The sequence below is a fragment of the Cherax quadricarinatus genome, chromosome 16, assembly GCF_038502225.1.
Source record: "Cherax quadricarinatus isolate ZL_2023a chromosome 16, ASM3850222v1, whole genome shotgun sequence".
In the NCBI taxonomy this organism is placed as follows: domain Eukaryota; kingdom Metazoa; phylum Arthropoda; class Malacostraca; order Decapoda; family Parastacidae; genus Cherax; species Cherax quadricarinatus.
Window position 1 is genome coordinate 30,335,441 of NC_091307.1, and position 24,593 is coordinate 30,360,033.

At 40.3% G+C, this 24,593-nt stretch overlaps 1 protein-coding gene across 5 annotated transcripts in view; it reads left to right on the forward strand.

The window, feature by feature from the left end:
• Window positions 1-24,593, forward strand: part of LOC128705063 (centrosomal protein of 290 kDa) — a 448,876-nt gene that overhangs the window by 30,919 nt on the left and 393,364 nt on the right. For 4 of the 5 annotated variants that reach the window (XM_070085555.1, XM_070085557.1, XM_070085556.1 and 1 more), the window contains 3 exons: window positions 13,595-13,747; window positions 21,207-21,302; window positions 22,697-22,832. In XM_070085555.1, coding sequence (XP_069941656.1) covers window positions 13,595-13,747; window positions 21,207-21,302; window positions 22,697-22,832 — 385 coding nt within the window. Of the gene's footprint in view, window positions 1-13,594; window positions 13,748-21,206; window positions 21,303-22,696; window positions 22,833-24,593 lie in introns of those variants that run through there. The other variant, XM_070085559.1, reaches the window with a different exon arrangement.

The following is a 24,593-nucleotide window of genomic DNA, read 5'->3' on the forward strand; positions in this document are numbered from 1 at the left end:
AATTTACCTCCCTTCACAGAGGGGGAAGACATAACTTCATACATTATCAGGTTTGAAAATACCGCTACCCTCTGTGAATGGCCTGCTGACACCTGGGCTACCAGGTTAGGAATGTTATTTTCTGGTACAGCCTTGAATATCTATGCAACTTTGTTGCAGGATATCATATGTAATTATAACCTACTGAAGAAGGCAATCCTTAAAGCATATCAAAAAACCACAAATTCTTACAGGAAAGATTTCAGGTATGCCACCTTACAGCCTGGCCAGAACTTTCAGCAGTTACAGGTAACACTCTTTCGTTTGTTCGACTTTTGGATAGAGAGTTCAGGAATTGATCACAGTTATGAATCTCTTAGAGACTTCATGGTTGCTGACCAGTTCCTGACAGCTCTTCCCCATCAGATACGAACATTCATCAGAGAATGTATCCTGATTAAGGCTGAGGAAGTTGCTGAGGCTGCTGACCTGTATGCTGAGGCTCACAATTCCTATAAAGACCTAAAGGGATCGAACCCTAAGGGCAAGGGTTCATCAGACCTTAAGAAATCAAAGTCTCTAGTGGAAAGTAAAATGACTTCTTTTATTCCTGTTTGTCATTTGTGTGGTGTTAAGGGACATAAACGTCCAGATTGTCCTTCTAAGAAGGTCCAAAAAGTTGGAAGATGTTTTAAAGACTGTAATGACCAAGCACCCTTCTGTTCAGGAACAGTTAATGGACTTAATGTATCTACCATTTTACGAGACACTGGATGCACATGTATAGTCATTTCTGATAAGCTGTTCCCTAACCTTAAAGAAACTCATTCCTCTGCTATACTTTCAGACTACTTGGGCCGTACGGACACTTTTCCTACCATCTGTTGTTACATTTGGTCTAAATGGTTCACAGGTTGGTCTGAAGCCGTACTAGCTCCCATCACTTCTTGCTCCGTACTAATAGGTAATGTAAAAGGTGCCATTCTTCCTTCTGAGGTTGACCTTTCATCACCAAAGATGGACATAGGTGTTTCAGATCCTCTTCCTGTAGAGTCGGAGAAGCCCCTCGAAAGTTCAGATGAGACAAAGTCTCGTGAGATTCATGTGGGATTAAAAACCAGTGATGCTACTCTCGAAAGCGAGGTAGTAGGATCACCGGTTCACTTGTTGGATGAAAGTGAAGATATCACCTCCGATACCATAAATGTCTTGACTAGGGCTCAGACCAAAGCCCAGGCTTCTCCTACTATCCATCCTTTGATTTTCCCTGACTTTAAGCTTTTAGATATATCGAAGGACTCCTTCGTCAATTTACAACGTAATTGCCCTTCTCTTCAGAATTGCCATAATGCCGCTAAACAAAATCAAGTTATCCAAAGGAAAAACTTTTCATATAAATTTGAATATATTAAAGGTATCTTGTACAAGTCAGTATTCAAATTAAATTCAGATGAGATAGACTATTCCATCTTAGTTGTTCCAAGTCAATGCAGAGAGACTGTTTTTAAAATGGCTCATGACCTGCCAGTGGCCGGACATTTCTCGCATCGTAAAACCTTAAATAAAATTAGGGAAACCTATTTTTGGCCAAAAATGTCCTCGGATATCACTACCTATTGTAGATTGTGTAAAGTTTGCCAACTGTCATCCTCCCGAGGTACCAGACGAGTACCTATGGCCAAAATGCCTATCTTTACAGTACCGTTTGAAAGAGTAGCTATTGACATCGTTGGTCCTTTATCTCCAGTTTCATCTGGGGGACATAGATATATATTAACATTAGTTGATTATGCTTCGAGTTTCCCAGAAGCCATACCCTTAAAGACCATAATTACTACAGAGGTGGCTGAAGCCCTTTTGTCCATCTTCTCCAGAGTGTGCATCCCTAGAGAAATTTTGTCTGACCGTGGGACACAATTCACATCTGACTTAATGCAACATCTATACCAACTTCTGGGAGTGAAGCCTCTCTTCACCACACCCTATCATCCCAGCTGTAATGGGAGGATTGAGCGCCAGCATTCGATTCTCAAGTCCATTTTAAGGAAACTTTGCTCCCTTAAACCTAAGGAGTGGCATCGTTACCTACCCTGTGCTTTGTTTGCCATGAGGGAAGTTCCCAGTGACTCTTTGGGGTTTTCACCTTTTGAACTTCTCTATGGTAGACAGGCCAGAGGCCCATTGTCCATCCTTCATGACTTATGGACTAATGAGGAGGTAAATGCTGAGGTTCAGTCTTCTTACCAGTTTCTCCTTGACCTTAGATTCAAACTTGAGGAGACCTCTGACATAGTTTCGAAAAGCCTAAGCTTCTCAATGGACCAGTACAAAACCTATTTTGATTCCAAAAGTCAGAGGAGAAGTTTTAAAGTAGGAGATGAAGTTCTTGTACTTTTGCCTATCAAGTCAAATAAATTATTAGTAGCATGGAAAGGTCCATATAAAGTATTAAAAATTTGTGGGAAAGTTGACTACTTCATAGAAGTCAAGGGGAAACCTAAGCTTTATCATATCAACATCCTTAAGAAATATTACCGAAGAAATTCGGTTAACTGCCTTAATAACTTTGACTTAGTTTTTCCACACGAACTGGATACGACAACTGAAGAATGTAAGGTATGCGTAATTGACACCTCTAACTTAGACTATGATGAAGAACTACATGACTTGGTGACTTTTGACCACTAGGGCGCAACCAACATTAATATTAATGAATCTTTGGATGACCATCAGAGACATGAACTACTTCAATGTGTGAGTAACTTTTCAGACGTCTTTACTGATATTCCAGGTGTTACCTCCACGGTAGTCCATAAGATTGACTTAGTGACTGACAGTCCTATCAAATGGAAATTATACCCAGTTCCAGTTCACCTTAGGGATGCGTTTGACTGAGAGGTAGACAAATTATTAAAACTAAAGATCATTGAACCTTCAGTATCTGCATATTGCTCACCAGTTGTCATGGTTAAGAAGGAGGATAATTCATATAGACTTGCTATTGACTTCAGAGGCCTTAATGCTATAACTCGGTGGGATGCTGAGCCTATGCCCTTAATAGATAGCGATCTACACAAATTTTATGACACTTCCTTCTTTTCAGAGATTGATATTGCGCAGGCATATCATCAAGTAATGTTAGATCCTTCTTCTAAGCAGTACACCGCTTTTCCTACACACCAAGGACTGATGCAATATAGAACTATGCCCTTCGGTTTGGTAACTGCGTGTGCTACCTACGTGAGACTGATGAGAAAGGTCTTGGGTAATATGCCAAATGTTTCAGTTTATTTTGATAACATTTAAGTAATGACATCCACGTGGGGCGAACGTATCCAAACATTAACATCAGTTTTGCGTAGGTTACGCTCGCATGGCCTCACTGCCAAGCCGAAGAAATGCTTCCTTGGATATAACAGGATTAGATATCTTGGACTGATACTTTCTAATAACTCTCTGCTGCCTCTCCCCAGTAAGATCAAAGCTTTATTAGAATTTAAATTCCCCAAAACCAAGAAGCTCATGCGTAGCTTTCTTGGTTCTGTAAATTTTTATGCACGGTTTATCCCGAACCTTACTGATCTTGATGAATGGTTTTGAAAACCGACAAGTTGAAGAATTGAGACACTTATGCAACACATGGGAATCTTTATTGAAGAAACGTTTCGCCACACAGTGGCTTCATCAGTCCAATACAAAGTAGAAATGGGTAAGGAGAGTAGAAGTATGAGGTAATCAGTCCCTCAACCTGGATTCGATGTGTTCAGTCCATCACTCTTGTAGTAAGTGCAGCATAGGGCCAGAGAGGTGGCTTATATACTGCGGTGAGATGAGTTGAAGTAGGAGGAGGCGGGATCTTAGTGGGACCTGCCACTAATGTAAGTAGGTCATCGTCCAAAGGTTTGGGCAAGCGTTGAAGTCTTTGTACCAAGATTCCATGATGTTGCAGTGTCTGACAGATGTGATGAATGGTTTTGAAAACCGACAAGTTGAAGAATTGAGACACTTATGCAACACATGGGAATCTTTATTGAAGAAACGTTTCGCCACACAGTGGCTTCATCAGTCCAATACAAAGTAGAAATGGGTAAGGAGAGTAGAAGTATGAGGTAATCAGTCCCTCAACCTGGATTCGATGTGTTCAGTCCATCACTCTTGTAGTAAGTGCAGCATAGGGCCAGAGAGGTGGCTTATATACTGCGGTGAGATGAGTTGAAGCAGGAGGAGGCGGGATCTTAGTGGGACCTGCCACTAATGTAAGTAGGTCATCGTCCAAAGGTTTGGGCAAGCGTTGAAGTCTTTGTACCAAGATTCCATGATGTTGCAGTGTCTGACAGATGTGATGAATGGTTTTGAAAACCGACAAGTTGAAGAATTGAGACACTTATGCAACACATGGGAATCTTTATTGAAGAAACGTTTCGCCACACAGTGGCTTCATCAGTCCAATACAAAGTAGAAATGGGTAAGGAGAGTAGAAGTATGAGGTAATCAGTCCCTCAACCTGGATTCGATGTGTTCAGTCCATCACTCTTGTAGTAAGTGCAGCATAGGGCCAGAGAGGTGGCTTATATACTGCGGTGAGATGAGTTGAAGCAGGAGGAGGCGGGATCTTAGTGGGACCTGCCACTAATGTAAGTAGGTCATCGTCCAAAGGTTTGGGCAAGCGTTGAAGTCTTTGTACCAAGATTCCATGATGTTGCAGTGTCTGACAGATGTGATGAATGGTTTTGAAAACCGACAAGTTGAAGAATTGAGACACTTATGCAACACATGGGAATCTTTATTGAAGAAACGTTTCGCCACACAGTGGCTTCATCAGTCCAATACAAAGTAGAAATGGGTAAGGAGAGTAGAAGTATGAGGTAATCAGTCCCTCAACCTGGATTCGATGTGTTCAGTCCATCACTCTTGTAGTAAGTGCAGCATAGGGCCAGAGAGGTGGCTTATATACTGCGGTGAGATGAGTTGAAGCAGGAGGAGGCGGGATCTTAGTGGGACCTGCCACTAATGTAAGTAGGTCATCGTCCAAAGGTTTGGGCAAGCGTTGAAGTCTTTGTACCAAGATTCCATGATGTTGCAGTGTCTGACAGATGTGATGAATGGTTTTGAAAACCGACAAGTTGAAGAATTGAGACACTTATGCAACACATGGGAATCTTTATTGAAGAAACGTTTCGCCACACAGTGGCTTCATCAGTCCAATACAAAGTAGAAATGGGTAAGGAGAGTAGAAGTATGAGGTAATCAGTCCCTCAACCTGGATTCGATGTGTTCAGTCCATCACTCTTGTAGTAAGTGCAGCATAGGGCCAGAGAGGTGGCTTATATACTGCGGTGAGATGAGTTGAAGCAGGAGGAGGCGGGATCTTAGTGGGACCTGCCACTAATGTAAGTAGGTCATCGTCCAAAGGTTTGGGCAAGCGTTGAAGTCTTTGTACCAAGATTCCATGATGTTGCAGTGTCTGACAGATGTGATGAATGGTTTTGAAAACCGACAAGTTGAAGAATTGAGACACTTATGCAACACATGGGAATCTTTATTGAAGAAACGTTTCGCCACACAGTGGCTTCATCAGTCCAATACAAAGTAGAAATGGGTAAGGAGAGTAGAAGTATGAGGTAATCAGTCCCTCAACCTGGATTCGATGTGTTCAGTCCATCACTCTTGTAGTAAGTGCAGCATAGGGCCAGAGAGGTGGCTTATATACTGCGGTGAGATGAGTTGAAGCAGGAGGAGGCGGGATCTTAGTGGGACCTGCCACTAATGTAAGTAGGTCATCGTCCAAAGGTTTGGGCAAGCGTTGAAGTCTTTGTACCAAGATTCCATGATGTTGCAGTGTCTGACAGATGTGATGAATGGTTTTGAAAACCGACAAGTTGAAGAATTGAGACACTTATGCAACACATGGGAATCTTTATTGAAGAAACGTTTCGCCACACAGTGGCTTCATCAGTCCAATACAAAGTAGAAATGGGTAAGGAGAGTAGAAGTATGAGGTAATCAGTCCCTCAACCTGGATTCGATGTGTTCAGTCCATCACTCTTGTAGTAAGTGCAGCATAGGGCCAGAGAGGTGGCTTATATACTGCGGTGAGATGAGTTGAAGCAGGAGGAGGCGGGATCTTAGTGGGACCTGCCACTAATGTAAGTAGGTCATCGTCCAAAGGTTTGGGCAAGCGTTGAAGTCTTTGTACCAAGATTCCATGATGTTGCAGTGTCTGACAGATGTGATGAATGGTTTTGAAAACCGACAAGTTGAAGAATTGAGACACTTATGCAACACATGGGAATCTTTATTGAAGAAACGTTTCGCCACACAGTGGCTTCATCAGTCCAATACAAAGTAGAAATGGGTAAGGAGAGTAGAAGTATGAGGTAATCAGTCCCTCAACCTGGATTCGATGTGTTCAGTCCATCACTCTTGTAGTAAGTGCAGCATAGGGCCAGAGAGGTGGCTTATATACTGCGGTGAGATGAGTTGAAGCAGGAGGAGGCGGGATCTTAGTGGGACCTGCCACTAATGTAAGTAGGTCATCGTCCAAAGGTTTGGGCAAGCGTTGAAGTCTTTGTACCAAGATTCCATGATGTTGCAGTGTCTGACAGATGTGATGAATGGTTTTGAAAACCGACAAGTTGAAGAATTGAGACACTTATGCAACACATGGGAATCTTTATTGAAGAAACGTTTCGCCACACAGTGGCTTCATCAGTCCAATACAAAGTAGAAATGGGTAAGGAGAGTAGAAGTATGAGGTAATCAGTCCCTCAACCTGGATTCGATGTGTTCAGTCCATCACTCTTGTAGTAAGTGCAGCATAGGGCCAGAGAGGTGGCTTATATACTGCGGTGAGATGAGTTGAAGCAGGAGGAGGCGGGATCTTAGTGGGACCTGCCACTAATGTAAGTAGGTCATCGTCCAAAGGTTTGGGCAAGCGTTGAAGTCTTTGTACCAAGATTCCATGATGTTGCAGTGTCTGACAGATGTGATGAATGGTTTTGAAAACCGACAAGTTGAAGAATTGAGACACTTATGCAACACATGGGAATCTTTATTGAAGAAACGTTTCGCCACACAGTGGCTTCATCAGTCCAATACAAAGTAGAAATGGGTAAGGAGAGTAGAAGTATGAGGTAATCAGTCCCTCAACCTGGATTCGATGTGTTCAGTCCATCACTCTTGTAGTAAGTGCAGCATAGGGCCAGAGAGGTGGCTTATATACTGCGGTGAGATGAGTTGAAGCAGGAGGAGGCGGGATCTTAGTGGGACCTGCCACTAATGTAAGTAGGTCATCGTCCAAAGGTTTGGGCAAGCGTTGAAGTCTTTGTACCAAGATTCCATGATGTTGCAGTGTCTGACAGATGTGATGAATGGTTTTGAAAACCGACAAGTTGAAGAATTGAGACACTTATGCAACACATGGGAATCTTTATTGAAGAAACGTTTCGCCACACAGTGGCTTCATCAGTCCAATACAAAGTAGAAATGGGTAAGGAGAGTAGAAGTATGAGGTAATCAGTCCCTCAACCTGGATTCGATGTGTTCAGTCCATCACTCTTGTAGTAAGTGCAGCATAGGGCCAGAGAGGTGGCTTATATACTGCGGTGAGATGAGTTGAAGCAGGAGGAGGCGGGATCTTAGTGGGACCTGCCACTAATGTAAGTAGGTCATCGTCCAAAGGTTTGGGCAAGCGTTGAAGTCTTTGTACCAAGATTCCATGATGTTGCAGTGTCTGACAGATGTGATGAATGGTTTTGAAAACCGACAAGTGTTGCATAAGTGTCTCAATTCTTCAACTTGTCGGTTTTCAAAACCATTCATCACATCTGTCAGACACTGCAACATCATGGAATCTTGGTACAAAGACTTCAACGCTTGCCCAAACCTTTGGACGATGACCTACTTACATTAGTGGCAGGTCCCACTAAGATCCCGCCTCCTCCTGCTTCAACTCATCTCACCGCAGTATATAAGCCACCTCTCTGGCCCTATGCTGCACTTACTACAAGAGTGATGGACTGAACACATCGAATCCAGGTTGAGGGACTGATTACCTCATACTTCTACTCTCCTTACCCATTTCTACTTTGTATTGGACTGATGAAGCCACTGTGTGGCGAAACGTTTCTTCAATAAAGATTCCCATGTGTTGCATAAGTGTCTCAATTCTTCAACTTGTCGGTTTTCAAAACCATTCATCACATCTGTCAGACACTGCAACATCATGGAATCTTGGTACAAAGACTTCAACGCTTGCCCAAACCTTTGGACGATGACCTACTTACATTAGTGGCAGGTCCCACTAAGATCCCGCCTCCTCCTGCTTCAACTCATCTCACCGCAGTATATAAGCCACCTCTCTGGCCCTATGCTGCACTTACTACAAGAGTGATGGACTGAACACATCGAATCCAGGTTGAGGGACTGATTACCTCATACTTCTACTCTCCTTACCCATTTCTACTTTGTATTGGACTGATGAAGCCACTGTGTGGCGAAACGTTTCTTCAATAAAGATTCCCATGTGTTGCATAAGTGTCTCAATTCTTCAACTTGTCGGTTTTCAAAACCATTCATCACATCTGTCAGACACTGCAACATCATGGAATCTTGGTACAAAGACTTCAACGCTTGCCCAAACCTTTGGACGATGACCTACTTACATTAGTGGCAGGTCCCACTAAGATCCCGCCTCCTCCTGCTTCAACTCATCTCACCGCAGTATATAAGCCACCTCTCTGGCCCTATGCTGCACTTACTACAAGAGTGATGGACTGAACACATCGAATCCAGGTTGAGGGACTGATTACCTCATACTTCTACTCTCCTTACCCATTTCTACTTTGTATTGGACTGATGAAGCCACTGTGTGGCGAAACGTTTCTTCAATAAAGATTCCCATGTGTTGCATAAGTGTCTCAATTCTTCAACTTGTCGGTTTTCAAAACCATTCATCACATCTGTCAGACACTGCAACATCATGGAATCTTGGTACAAAGACTTCAACGCTTGCCCAAACCTTTGGACGATGACCTACTTACATTAGTGGCAGGTCCCACTAAGATCCCGCCTCCTCCTGCTTCAACTCATCTCACCGCAGTATATAAGCCACCTCTCTGGCCCTATGCTGCACTTACTACAAGAGTGATGGACTGAACACATCGAATCCAGGTTGAGGGACTGATTACCTCATACTTCTACTCTCCTTACCCATTTCTACTTTGTATTGGACTGATGAAGCCACTGTGTGGCGAAACGTTTCTTCAATAAAGATTCCCATGTGTTGCATAAGTGTCTCAATTCTTCAACTTGTCGGTTTTCAAAACCATTCATCACATCTGTCAGACACTGCAACATCATGGAATCTTGGTACAAAGACTTCAACGCTTGCCCAAACCTTTGGACGATGACCTACTTACATTAGTGGCAGGTCCCACTAAGATCCCGCCTCCTCCTGCTTCAACTCATCTCACCGCAGTATATAAGCCACCTCTCTGGCCCTATGCTGCACTTACTACAAGAGTGATGGACTGAACACATCGAATCCAGGTTGAGGGACTGATTACCTCATACTTCTACTCTCCTTACCCATTTCTACTTTGTATTGGACTGATGAAGCCACTGTGTGGCGAAACGTTTCTTCAATAAAGATTCCCATGTGTTGCATAAGTGTCTCAATTCTTCAACTTGTCGGTTTTCAAAACCATTCATCACATCTGTCAGACACTGCAACATCATGGAATCTTGGTACAAAGACTTCAACGCTTGCCCAAACCTTTGGACGATGACCTACTTACATTAGTGGCAGGTCCCACTAAGATCCCGCCTCCTCCTACTTCAACTCATCTCACCGCAGTATATAAGCCACCTCTCTGGCCCTATGCTGCACTTACTACAAGAGTGATGGACTGAACACATCGAATCCAGGTTGAGGGACTGATTACCTCATACTTCTACTCTCCTTACCCATTTCTACTTTGTATTGGACTGATGAAGCCACTGTGTGGCGAAACGTTTCTTCAATAAAGATTCCCATGTGTTGCATAAGTGTCTCAATTCTATATTAATAAAACATTTTGCTTAAGAACTGATGCCTCCAATACTGGCTTAGGTGCGGTGTTACTACAATACCATGATGGTACTCCCTTCCCTGTATGCTTCCTAAGCCGGAAACTCCTTCCCGCAGAAACGAGATACTCCACCATAGAAAAGGAATGTTTGGCCCTTGTGTGGGGTATCTCCAAACTTAAATTTTATTTGCTGGGAAAAGAATTCATTTTAGAAATGGACCACAAACCTTTGATATACCTAGAAACTTTTAAGGGAACCAACAGTCGCCTCTTGAGGTGGACATTGGCACTCCAGGCTTTTAAGTTCCATATTGTGTATATCAATGGTTCATCCAATTATTTCTCTGACTGGTTAAGTCGTGACAGTCAGTAGAAGATTTCTTGCCTTACGCGACTTCCACATGTTAGAACTTTTTCCTCGCCTATTCTTCTTATACTCCTTGACTATAAGTCTTGGTATGGGGGAGTGTGAGGGAAAAGTTCAATAGATAGGAGTAGCGAGGGAGTATATAGTAACAATAGTTTCATTGCCGGCTACTTGTTAAGGTAGGGTAAGTCAAGCTCCCGCTATCCCCACCTTTTCTCCCCCACCCCTAAAGTGATAGTTTGATTGCCGGCTGCTTGTTAACGTAGGGTCAGTCTAGCTCCCGCTATCCCTTCCCCTCCTTCTCCCCCCCCCCAAAAGGTGACGTGGGGCTCTGGTCAAACAGTAAATCACTCGACTCACAGCTCCCAACACTACTGTAAGTACATGCCTGCCTTGTATTCTAGTGGATTTATTGGTTAAAAGCTTCATTTTGACCAGTAATAAACTTAGTCCTTTCAGTCTTGCTCTAAGTTGACTGTTGTAATAATCACCACGTCTTTTGAGTATTGTACTTATCATGGAGAGTGATTATTTAAGCAGTGGGTAACCTGTCTATCTTTTCAGCTTGGATGACAGAGAGGGTCACCTGTCAATCAACGAGAAGAACTAATGGAGAAGGACTAACGTCCTGAGACTTCCCCTTTTTGGATTTAACCCTTTGACTGTCGCGGCCGTATATATACGTTTGCAAGGTACCGTGTTTGACGTATATATACTCATAAATTCTAGCGGCTTCAAATCAGGCAGGAGAAAGCTAGTAGGCCCACATGTGAGAGAATGGGTCTGTGTGGTCAGTGTGCACCACATAAAAAAAATCCTGGAGCACGCAGTGCATAATGAGAAAAAAAAAACTCCGACCGTTTTTTTTAATTAAAATGCCGACTTTGTGGTCTATTTTCGTATAGTATTTGTGGTTGTATTCTCGTTTTCTTGGTCTCATTTGATAGAATGGAAACTATATTATAGAAATAGAGGTGATTTTGATTAATTTTACTATAAAAAGAACCTGGAAATGGAGCACAAAGTACAGGAAATGTTTGATTTTTGCCGATGTTCAAAAGTGAACAAATGATGTCATTGTCCAATAAATGTCCAAATAGCCATTCTAATACGCAGTCATGAATGGGTTGATGTAATTTTTACAATTATTACAGTATTGCAGTAGTCTGCATAACAGTAAATCTTCTATTTTTTGTTTGAATAAAATTTCAAAATAAAAAGCAAGAGTAATATCACAGGGACCTGGAGACATGACTGATGAACAAAGAAAATGTTATTTTAGAGCCAGGAATGTCTGCATTGTTCATTCTGGACCTTATTTTGAAATTGTCGTATTTTTTAATTTTCGTGAAATTGGCCAAATTGCAAATTTCTGACCATGTTATTGGGTAGTTGAAATCGGTAAATGGGCAGTTTCTTGTACTCAATCGATAGAAAAAATAGAGTTCTGAAGAAATAGTTATGAGTTTGGTTGACTGGAATAACGGAATTAGCCGAAAATAGGGCTCAAAGTGGGCGAAATTGCCGATTTTTAAATATCGCCGAAGTCGCTAACTTCGCGAGAGCGTAATTCCGTCAGTTTTCCATCAAATTTCGTTTTTTTGGTGTCTTTACAATCGGGAAAAGATTCTCTATCATTTCATAAGAAAAAATAATTTTTTTTTTTTTTCGAATATTTTGCGACACCAGAAGCAACTTCAGGATTTGGCCCTTCGACAGTCAAAGGGTTAATTACCTGTGCACCTGTATGAAATTACAGGACGTAACCCCTCATCATTGCAGTGGTAAAGAACCTGCTTTCCTGTCATCGGGATATAATACTCACGGCTATACTGTGAAGAACTAGCCAGTGGGTTGTAACCAACACCTGCAACCCCCCCCCATCATCAGCGACGGCTACGATTTCAACAACACAGTGTCACCAACACCAGACACCCCTATATATATTAGCATTGAATTCAGTTATTTATATTTTTCATTTTTCATTTTCTTTAATGTAGGATTAATATTTCATATTTAAGTGTTTTATATTTTATATTTTCTATATAATAAAGTGTTTATGTTTGTCTGTTATTATTTCTTTTTCTATTCATTAATTTTCCTGAGGAGGAGCCAGCCTGAGTAATACTGTCTGAAGTTATTACAGGGCTGAGTAAGCCTTCACACTCCTCGAAGTGATATTATCCAAGTATGTTTTCTTAGCAAATTCATTGCATTTTCTCAAGTGTTCTTCGAGTCTTTCAGTTTATGAGCTGATTGCTCACTGTAATGTCTGTGCTTTTATTTATTTCCTTTGTCATTTATTGTCAAATTCCTTCCAGTCTCTAGCTTTATATTTGTCTTTGCTTGTTATCATGATCCTGTGTTGATAACTTCATTGCCAGATAGAATGCTTAACTGTTCCCTTCTGAATGGAGTATTTATGCTTTATTGATTTAACAAGTCTCACCATACACAAATAACCCGCACATAAAAGAGAGAAGCTTACGACGACGTTTCGGTCCGACTTGGACCATTGACAAAGTCTTTGTCAGTGACTTTGTCAATGGTCCAACTCGGACCGAAACGTCGTCATAAGCTTCTCTCTTTTATGTGCGGGTTATTTGTGTATCGTTCCAGTCACGGTATTGTGCCTTTTTGTTATTTATTTAAGTCTCACCATGATTGCTTTTACTTTGGAATTTGTCATCTTTTGTGTAGCATGTCTTGGCATGCAATATGTACATTGTTTAATTGGGGTTGTTGTCAGAACAAGCTTCAACATATATGGATTCACTTGGAATCTAAACATTTTTTATATAACATGTCCTAACGTGTTAAAGGATTTGTAGAGAATAATATTAATATTGTTTTAATTATAATTAGAGGCACATTAGTATCGTTTGATTAAGAAGCATTGTATAGTATTCTTTGTAGAAGACATAAGAAAGTATTATACAGAACTGTATATTGCGCTGTGCAAATATTGTGTTCAACAGATCAGAAAGAATTTACCTAACTTTTTTTAATATCAAGTATAATTCTGTCAACATATGCAAAACTTAAAAAGCAAAAAAGCACTAATAATCCATTGTAAAAGCATTATACTATATACATTAGTACAAGAAAACTCAAAATAGAAAGTAAGAAGAGTATTGTATACAGCACTTTGAATTACAACTGAGACCCTCTTCTTTAGGCTGTAGCACTGGAAGAAGAGCTTGGTCACCTAGCTGAGTCAGTGGGGCGGGGAGATGCTCAACGGGAGCAAGAGCTGCAAACTGAGATTGCACGGTTACAAGCCATAGTTGCAAGTGGAGATTGCCCAGCTAGTGAAAAGAATATTGCCTATGTGAGTAGATTATTTTTGGTATGAGAGATTGTTCAGGTGGTGTTTCTAGTGCAGTATATCTTTGTGTGTACAAGTGCTCCTCAACTTACGATGGGGTTATGTTCCGATGAACCCGTCATTAGTTAAAAATATTACAAGTTGAATATGAATAAGATATTCCAAAGAAATAAGTAAATAAATAACTACTGTCACTGAAAAAGTAGATAAACAAATGATTACTGTAACTAAATATACCAATATTGAGTCCTGGAGGTGGGAAGTACAATGCCTGAATATTAAAGGAAGGGTTTAGGGTATTTGCTGTTTGGAGTGACATCTGACCTGTCCTATCTGTGCTCCTCTGCAAAAACAGTGGTGTGTGTCAATGATGGTTGAAAAAAAAAAGTTATCAACTTGCTGCCTTCATGCTGGGTAATTATTTTAAGTTTCATCCCCAAAGTAATTGATTTTGCACCTTGGTAAAGTTGAAATATCGTAAGTTGAACCATCACAAGTCGAGGATCACCTGTACATGTACGTACATTTTGATTCACATCTGACCCACAATTTGAAGAGGAAACTTTAAATGATGTTTTGATCCATTTTGGACCATCATCAAGTCCTGACAACATAATTCAAATTCAAATTCAAAGTTTATTCTCTATAAGGATTACAATGCTGAGTTTACAGAATTTGGTTATTGTGTGGTTTACATGTAGTAAAATGCTAATTACAGAGGGGGCCACTAGAACACCTAGCATGGCTAGGCATTTCGGGCAGACTTAGATTAATTCTTTACTTTAAAATATTACAAATTATGAGGTAAGTTGGTATTATGGCTAAGTGACTAAATACTAGTTTGTGAGTTTAGCAATGTGAATGCTTTTGTTTTGGCACAATACATAGAGAGTAATTGTGGTAGGGGACCTGAATGCTAAAGTAGGAGAAACTTTTAGAGAGGGTGTGGTAGGTAAGTTTGGGGTGCCAGGTGTAAATGATAATGGGAGTCCTTTGATTGAACTTTGTATAGAAAGGGGTTTAGATATAGGTAATACATATTTTAAGAAAAAAGAGGATAAATAAGTATACAAGATATGATGTAGGGCGAAATGACAGTAGTTTGTTGGATTATGTATTGGTAGATAAAAGACTGTTGAGTAGACTTCAGGATGTACATGTTTATAGAGGGGCCACAGATATATCACATCACTTTCTAGTTGTAGCTACACTGAGAGTAAAAGGTAGATGGGATACAAGGAGAATAGAAGCATCAGGGAAGAGAGAGGTGAAGGTTTACAAACTAAAAGAGGAGGCAGTTAGGGTAAGATATAAACAGCTATTGGAGGATAGATGGGCTAATGAGAGAATAGGCAATGGGGTCGAAGAGGTATGGGGTAGGTTTAAAAATGTAGTGTTCGAGTGTTCAGCAGAAGTTTGTGGTTACAGGAAAGTGGGTGCGGGAGGGAAGGGGAGCGATTGGTGGAATGATGATGTAAAGAGAGTAGTAAGGGAGAAAAAGTTAGCATATGAGAAGTTTTTACAAAGTAGAAGTGATGCAAGGAGGAAAGAGTATATGGAGAAAAAGAGAGAGGTTAAGAGAGTGGTGAAGCAATGTAAAAAGAGAGCAAATGAGAGAGTGGGTGAGATGTTATCAACAAATTTTGTTGAAAATAAGAAAAAGTTTTGGAGTGAGATTAACAAGTTAAGGAAGCCTAGAGAACAAATGGATTTGTCAGTTAAGAATAGGAGAGGAGAGTTATTAAATGGAGAGTTAGAGGTATTGGGAAGATGGAGGGAATATTTTGAGGAATTGTTAAATGTTGATGAAGATAGGGAAGCTGTGATTTCGTGTATAGGGCAAGGAGGAATAACATCTTGTAGGAGTGAAGAAGAGCCAGTTGTGAGTGTGGGGGAAGTTCGTGAGGCAGTAGGTAAAATGAAAGGGGGTAAGGCAGCTGGGATTGATGGGATAAAGATAGAAATGTTAAAAGCAGGTGGGGATATAGTTTTGGAGTGGTTGGTGCAATTATTTAATAAATGTATGGAAGAGGGTAAGGTACCTAGGGATTGGCAGAGAGCATGCATAGTTCCTTTGTATAAAGGCAAAGGGGACAAAAGAGAGTGCAAAAATTATAGACGCCTATAACAATCGGTGCCATTTACCGGATACCCCACACAAACATCCCAAATTTCAGTGAGAAATTAAAGGAACTAATAACAAACAGACAAATGAATAAGCACCACCTTCTCTTAGCTGGAGACTTCAACATCAACCTTGGCCTACTAGATGATCAGCCTGTAACTGATTTCATCAACAATATGAACAACACACTTCTCATACCAACAATAACTAAACCAACCAGGCTCACTGAAACAAGTGCAACCATAATAGACCACATATGGACCAATGTACTAGCCCCCCTTAAATCAGGGATAATCACAGATAGCACTACAGACCACTACCCTACCTTCCTCTTGACAAACATTAGTAAACCACCACTTGAATACAACAAAGTTTCATTTAGACTCCATGATGAGGCCTCAGTAAGGAAGTTCACAGCTGACTTAGAGACTGTTGACTGGGCTACAGAATTCTCCAAGGCCAATGGTATTGATGACTGGACAGATATTTTTCTTAACAAATTACTTAGACTATACAACAAACATTGTCCTATAAAAACGAAACAGATCACAAACAAGCGGCTTGGTTGCCCATGGCTAACCAGCACCATTCTGAAATCCATTGATAAGAAACACCAGTATGAAAAGCAATATAGACAGGGCCTAATACACAAAGATATTCTTAAACACTATTCATCAGTCCTCACCAAAGTAATAAAGAAAGCCAAACAACTATACTACTCCAGTAGATTCACTGACACAAGAGGAGATATAAAAAAGACCTGGAAAACACTCTCTCAGATACTAGGGACCCACAAACTAAAAAAAAACAAGAATATTGTCCTAACTAAACCTAATGAAACACCACTGCATCCCACTGACACAGCTAACAAGATAAATGACTTCTTCTCAACCATAGGTTCTAATCGCGCCAATAAAATCCCACGTACCAATGCCCATGCCGGGGACTACCTAGATGGGAATTTCCCAAATTCCTTCTATCTTGCTCCAACTGAGCCCACGGAAGTCACCGAGATTATAAAGTCACTTAAAAATAACTCAGGGAATCTGTCTCATGTCCCACCATTATTGTACAAGAGAGCGGCCCATGTCCTCTCGCATGCTATCTCATTACTTTTTAACAAGTCACTAGAAACTAGCACCTTCCCGAAACTACTCAAGACGGCAAGGGTTACACCAATACATAAAGGTGGTGACCCTACAGATTTAAACAACTGTAGGCCAATATCAAACTTACCATTGCTATCCAAAATCTTTGAGAAACTCGTGCACAGGAGACTATATTCATTTATAACGGCACAAAACATACTCAACCCCTGCCAATTTGGATTCAGGAAAAATAAAAGCACTAACGATGCAATCATAAAAATGCTAGATCTGCTTTACAAAGCATTGGAAAATAAGGAATATCCACTAGGAATTTTTATTGACCTAAGAAAAGGTTTTGACACAGTAGACCACGGCATCCTACTCCACAAACTTGACCATTATCGTATAAGAGGCCATGCGCTTGCATATTTCAAATCTTACCTTACTAATAGGTATCAGTATGTCACCATTAAAGACACAGCATCAACGACACAGCCACTTGATACTGGAGTTCTGCAGGGAAGTGTCCTTGGTCCCCTGCTCTTCCTCATATACATCAATGTTCTCCCAAACGTATCTCAACACCTGAACCCCATTCTCTTTGCTGACGACACGACTTATGTCATCTCTCACCCTAATCTTGCCACCCTCAACACCATTGTTAATGAGGAGCTGATCAAAATATCGACTTGGATGACAGCAAATAAACTTACGCTTAACACTGACAAAACCTACTACATTATGTTTGGTAGCAGAGCAGGAGATGCGCAAATTAACATTAAGATCGACAACGCTCTAATTGCCAGACATAATGAGGGCAAATTCCTAGGCCTATACCTCGACAACAACCTGAACTTCACCACCCATATCCAACACATAACCAAAAATGTATCCAAAACGGTTGGGATCCTCTCCAAGATACGATACTACGTTCCGCAAACTGCCCTTCTCACACTATACCATTCACTTATATATCCATACCTCACCTATGCTATCTGTGCTTGGGGTTCAACTGCAGCAACACACCTAAAGCCAATAATAGCCCAACAAAAAGCCGCAGTAAGAATAATCACTAAATCCCATCCCTGGCAACACACCCCCCCACTCTTCATAGATCTAAACTTACTCCCTGTTCAGTACATCCACACTTACTACTGTGCAGTCTACATCTACAGGACCTTAAATTCCAATATTAACCTTGACTTAAAATGCTTTCTTGATAGTTGTGACAGAACCCACAGGCACAACACCAGACACAAACATCTCTATGACATTCCCCGTGTCCGACTAAACCTTTACAAAAATTCAATGTATGTCAAAGGCCCTAAAATCTGGAACACCTTACCTGAAAATTCTAAAACTGCAGACACATTCATCACCTTCAAAACTACCATCAGAAAACATCTTATCTCCCTGATACACCCTGTCAACTAATTTCTTGAATACCGAATACCACCTGGTGGTCAACACTTACACTCACTCACCCATTTGACCATAAGCAGAAATATCAATCTCAGTCTCAAAATAATGAATCTTAACTAGTCATAAGTTGGCCTGTGATACTCCAATACTGAAACTATGTATAGTGCCAAAACAAAAGCATTCACATTGCTAAACTCACAAACTAGTATTTAGTCATTTAGCCATAATACCAACTTACCTCATAATTTTGTAATATTTTAAACTTAAGATTTAATTTAAGTCTGCCCGAAATGCCTAGCCATGCTAGGAGTTCTAGTGGTACACTCTGTAATTATTATTTTACTACATGTAAACCACACAATAACCAAATTCTGTAAACTCAGCATTGTAATCCTTATAGAGAATAAACTTTGAATTGAATTGAATATATCTTGTAAAGTGTATGGTAGAGTTATTATTGAAAGAATTAAGAGTAAGACAGAGAGTAGGATAGCAGATGAACAAGGAGGCTTTAGGAAAGGTAGGGGGTGTGTGGACCAGGTGTTTACAGTGAAACATATAAGTGAACAGTATTTAGATAAGGCTAAAGAGGTGTTTGTGGCATTTATGGATTTGGAAAAGGCGTATGACAGAGTGGATAGGGGGGCAATGTGGCAGATGTTGCAGGTGTATGGTGTAGGAGGTAGGTTACTGAAAGCAGTGAAGAGTTTTTACGAGGATAGTGAGGCTCAAGTTAGAGTATGTAGGAAAGAGGGAAATTATTTCCCAGTAAAAGTAGGCCTTAGACAAGGATGTGTGATGTCACCGTGGTTGTTTAATATATTTATAGATGGGGTTGTAAGAGAAGTAAATGCGAGGGTCTTGACAAGAGGCGTGGAGTTAAAAGATAAAGAATCACACATAAAGTGGGAGTTGTCACAGTTGCTCTTTGCTGATGACACCATGCTCTTGGGAGATTCTGAAGAGAAGTTGCAGAGATTGGTGGATGAATTTGGTAGGGTGTGCAAAAGAAGAAAATTAAAAGTGAATACAGGAAAGAGTAAGGTTATGAGGATAACAAAAAGATTAGGTGATGAAAGATTGGATATCAGATTGGAGGGAGAGAGTATGGAGGAGGTGAATGTATTCAGATATTTGGGAGTGGACGTGTCAGCGGATGGGTCTATGAAAGATGAGGTGAATCATAGAATTGACGAGGGGAAAAGGGTGAGTGGTGCACTTAGGAGTCTGTGGAGACAAAGAACTTTGTCCTTGGAGGCAAAGAGGGGAATGTATGAGAGTATAGTTTTACCAACGCTCTTATATGGGTGTGAAGCTTGGGTGATGAATGTTGCAGCGTGGAGAAGGCTGGAGGCAGTGGAGATGTCATGTCTGAGGACAATTTGTGGTGCGAATATAATGCAGAGAATTCGTAGTTTGGAAGTTAGGAGGAGGTGCGGGATTACCAAAACTGTTGTCCAGAGGGCTGAGAAAGGGTTGTTGAGGTGATTCGGACATGTAGAGAGAATGGAGCGAAACAGAGTGACTTCAAGAGTGTATCAGTCTTTAGTGGAAGGAAGGCGGGGTAGGGGTCGGCCTAGGAAAGGTTGGAGGGAGGGGGTAAAGGAGGTTTTGTGTGCGAGGGGCCTGGACTTCCAGCAGGCATGTGTGAGCGTGTTTGATAGGAGTGAATGGAGGCAAATGGTTTTTAATACTTGACGTGCTGTTGGAGTGTGAGCAAAGTAACATTTATGAAGGGGTTCAGGGAAACCGGCAGGCCGGACTAGAGTCCTGGAGATGGGAAGTACAGTGCCTGCACTCTGAAGGAGGGGTGTTAATGTTGCAGTTTAAAAACTGTTGTGTGAAGCACCCTTCTGGCAAGACAGTGATGGAGCGAATGATGGTGAAAGTTTTTCTTTTTCGGGCCACCCTGCCTTGGTGGGAATCGGCCAGTGTGATAATAAAAAAAAAAAAAACATAGTTTCAGTATTGGAGTATCACAGGCCAACTTTTGACTAGTTAGGATTCATTATTTTAAGATTGAAATTGATATTTCTGTTTATGGTCAAATGGATGAGTGAGTATAAGTGTGAACCACCAGGTGGTATTCGTGTAATTAGTTGACGGGGTGTATCAGGGAGATAAGATGTTTTCTAATGGTAGTTTTGAAGGTGATGAATGTGTCTACAGTTCTAGAGTTTTCAGGTAGGGTGTTCCAGATTTTAGGGCCTTTGACATACATTGAATTTTTGTAAAGGTTTAGTCAGACATGGGGAATGTCATAGAGATGTTTGTGTCTGGTGTTATGCCTGTGGGTTCTGTCACAACTATCAAGAAAGCATTTTAGGTCAAGGTTAATATTGGAATTTAAGATCCTGTAGATGTAGATTGCACAGTAGTAAGTGTGGATGTACTGAACAGGGAGTAAGTTTAGATCTATGAAGAGTGGGAGGGGGGGGGGTGTTGCCAGGGATGGGATTTAGTGATTATTCTTACTGCAGCTTTTTGTTGGGTTATTATTGGCTTTAGGTGTGTTGCTGCAGTTGATCCCCAAGCACAAATAGCATAGGTGAGGTATGGATAAATAAGTGAGTGTTATAGTGTGAGAAGGGCATTTTGCGGCACGTAATATCGTATCTTGGAGGTCTAGTTTGGACCAAAATGTTATTGTAGGTTTCCTCTACATATTTTTGGTTAATTTCGAATTGTTCCATTCGAAACTGGAATTTTTATTCATTTGTATATTTTTTAACTAATAAGGCTACAATAAATTAGAATATGATATAATGTTTATTTCATAAATATGAAAGCTTAAAATTATGCTGACAGAACTCTTTTCACCCATTAGGACTGGTCAAGTGGATGGCGTCTGAAGAAAAAAGAATTGGAGGAAGCACTTCGACAGAAGAATCTGGAGATACAACAGTTCATGGATGACTTACAAGTCTGTAACTTAATATTGCTGTTAGGTATTTTTTTATTATTAACACATTGGCTGTTTCCCACCAAGGCATGGTGACCCAAAAAAAAAAAGAAACATTTTCATCATCCTTCACTATCACCGTCTTCCCAGAGGCGCATCTACACTACTGTTAAAAAATTGCAACAGCAACACCCCTCCTTCAGAGCGCAGGCACAATTGTGACAATCCACAATTAAAAAAATTGGTTTATAAATGACTTGTATGTAATTTGTAATACAGTGGAACTTTGGCACTCGAACTTAATTCGTTCCAGAAAGCTGTTCGTGTACCAGTCTGTTTGAGTACTGAAGAAATTTTTCCCAAAGAAATAATGTAAATTAGATTAATCCATTTCAGACCCCCAAAAATACACTTACAAAAGCATTTTAACACAAAGTTTACAGGCCTAGCATGCATAAATTTTAAAAAGAAAAACTAAGCACAGTGAATAGATGAAAGAAATGCAAATTTATTCTCACTGTACCTGTAGCTGGAGAGTTGTTGGCATATCTGGAAGATGGTGAGGAGGAAGGGAGATTGCCTGGTTATCCAAGCTTTACTGTTAGCCCTCCACATCACATTTAATGTACTTTTCATAAGATTTTCTTAAAAAACCCTGGGGTTCTCCAAGTGATAGACAAGCAAATTCTTCACGTTTAAATCATCACTTGCATTCTCACACAAGAAAAGAAGAAGTGTTGGGGAATACAACCCTCAGCCTCTACATAGTTACTAAACTCACAGACGTATTTCTCAGCAGCATCTTTGTGGCCTTTGTTTCATAATCGGTTTCACTCCTTTTGCAACATCAGCCTTTTTAAAGGTCTCTTTATTTTTTAGTATCATAGAGATCATAAATTTCATCATACGCAACTCGTATGGTGGGCATCAATTTCATATTTTGCGATGAGTTTTTCATCTCTGTTATGACTAACCAATTTTCTTTTTGGTTGGCTGTTATCACTAATCTTCTTAGGCCCCATGGTGACTTATTTAAATAATGTAAAAAAACACCAAAAATGCAAAGAAACACGAAATAATTTACAGCAAAGTTCAGCAGAGTTTTTGCACTGAGCGACAGCTGCAGGGAGACTGATGCACATGTTCTGGTAGGTCGTTTGATTGGTTGAGTGCTGAGAAAACGGTTGACTACCTAACGAAGCATTTGAGTACCAAGGTTCCACTGTACTGGGAGCTCATCTGTTTCCTAAGTTTGTGGCCCCTGTACTGATATTGGATGAAGTTTGAGGAACATTACATTAAGTTTCAGTCGATAAAATTTGAGTTTAAGTCTTCAGATTTTGGAATTATTGCACTTCATACATGATTCACAGGATTTGAGCTGCAAATTATAAACTTTGAATTTTGTTTTGCAGGCCTGTGAAAATGAGCGTGCTTATCTTCAGTCATCTGCGCTTGAATTGGAAGATCGCTTAGCTGAAGCTACAAAGGAAATCAACAGTATCACTGCAGATTATTTGTCTCTGAAAGAATCCCATGTTCATTCTCAAGGTAATGTTATGAATTCTCTCCATAGCTATAAGTAAACTTTTGGATTTCTGAAAAATATTTTGTATTCGAGTTTGATGGACACTTGAAACATTAGATAATCATTTTTCGGTGTTCAGGTTTGATGAAGAAAGTTAATAATAACCAACCATATTTTTATCAGTGTTCAAGTTTGATAAAGCATCTTAACTCTTAATCTGTTCAAACGTAGATCTACGTTCACTTGCGTAGTGCTCCAAACGTAGATCTACTTTTTTTTATATACATAAGAAAGCATGTAAAATCGAAAGTAGATCTATGTTTGGACACTTTAAGGGTTAATAACTATCAATCTTTTCTTAGTGTTCAAGTATGATAAACAACATTAATAAAATTTAAGCACTCATTCTTTTAACAGGGTGGCCCAAAAAGAAAAACAGAAATGTTAAAAGCATGCAGGAGGGGGGGGGATATAGTGTTGGAGTGGTTGGTGTTTTTTCTTTAATAAATGTATGAAAGAGAGAAGGGTACCTAGCAATTGGCAGAGAGTGTATGTAGCTCATTTATATAAAGGGCAGGGGGACAAGAGTTTCTAAAAAAAAATTGTTTTTTTTAACAAGTCGGCTGTCTTCCACTGAGGCAGGGTGACCCAAAAAGAAAGAAAATCCCCAAAAGGAAAATACTTTCATCATCATTCAACACTTTAATCATCATTCAACACTTTCACCTCACTCACACATAATCACTGTCTTTGTAGAGGTGCTTAGATATGACAGTTTAGAAATCCCTCCCAACTGTCAATATCCCAAACCCCTCCTTTTAAGAGGAATAAGTTTACTGTGTATACCAGGTAAAGTGTATGGTAGGGTTATTATTGAAAGAATTAGAGGTAAGACAAAGCAGGATTGCAGATGAGCAAGGAGGCTTCAGAGTGGGTAGGGGATGTGTAGATCAAGTGTTTACATTGAAGCATATATGTGAACAGTATTTAGATAAAGGTAGGGAAGTTTTTATTGCATTTATGGATTTAGAAATGGCATATGATAGAGTGGATAGGGGAGCATTGTGGCAGATGTTGCAAGTGTATGGAATAGGTAGTAAGCTACTAAATGCTGTAAAGAGTTTTTATGAGGATAGTGAGGCTCAGGGTTGGGTGTGTAGGAGAGGAGTTTACTTTCCTGTAAAAGTAGGTCATAGACAGGAATGTGTAATGTCACCAAAGTTGTTTAACATATTTACAGATGGGGTTGTAAAAGAAGTAAATGCTAGGGTGTTGGGGGAGGGGTGGAATTAAATTATGGGGAATTAAATACAAAATGGGAGTTGAAACAGTTACTTTTTGCTGATGATACTGTGCTTTTGGGAGATTCTAGAGAATAGTTACAAATGTTAGTGGATGAGTTTAGGAGGGTGTGTAAAAGTAGAAAGTTGAAAGTGAACATAGATAAGAATAAGGTTATGAGGGTATCAAACAATTTAGATAAAGAAAAATTGGATATCACATTGGAGAGAGGGAGTATGGAAGTGAATGTTTCAGATATCTGGGAGTTACGTAAGAAAAGAAAGGAGGAACTCTGGTGTTGGCCCATACTAGGCAGGTCATTTACAATCCTTCCCACTAACAAAATATTTGCCCAACCTAATTTTCAGTGCTACCAAAGAAATGAGTTTTGATGATTCTCTTTACTCATTATGCAAGTCTCACTCAAATCCAACCCTTCTCACTCATGTATTTCTTTCTTTCTTTCAACACACCAGCCGCATCCCACCGAGGCGGGGTGGCCC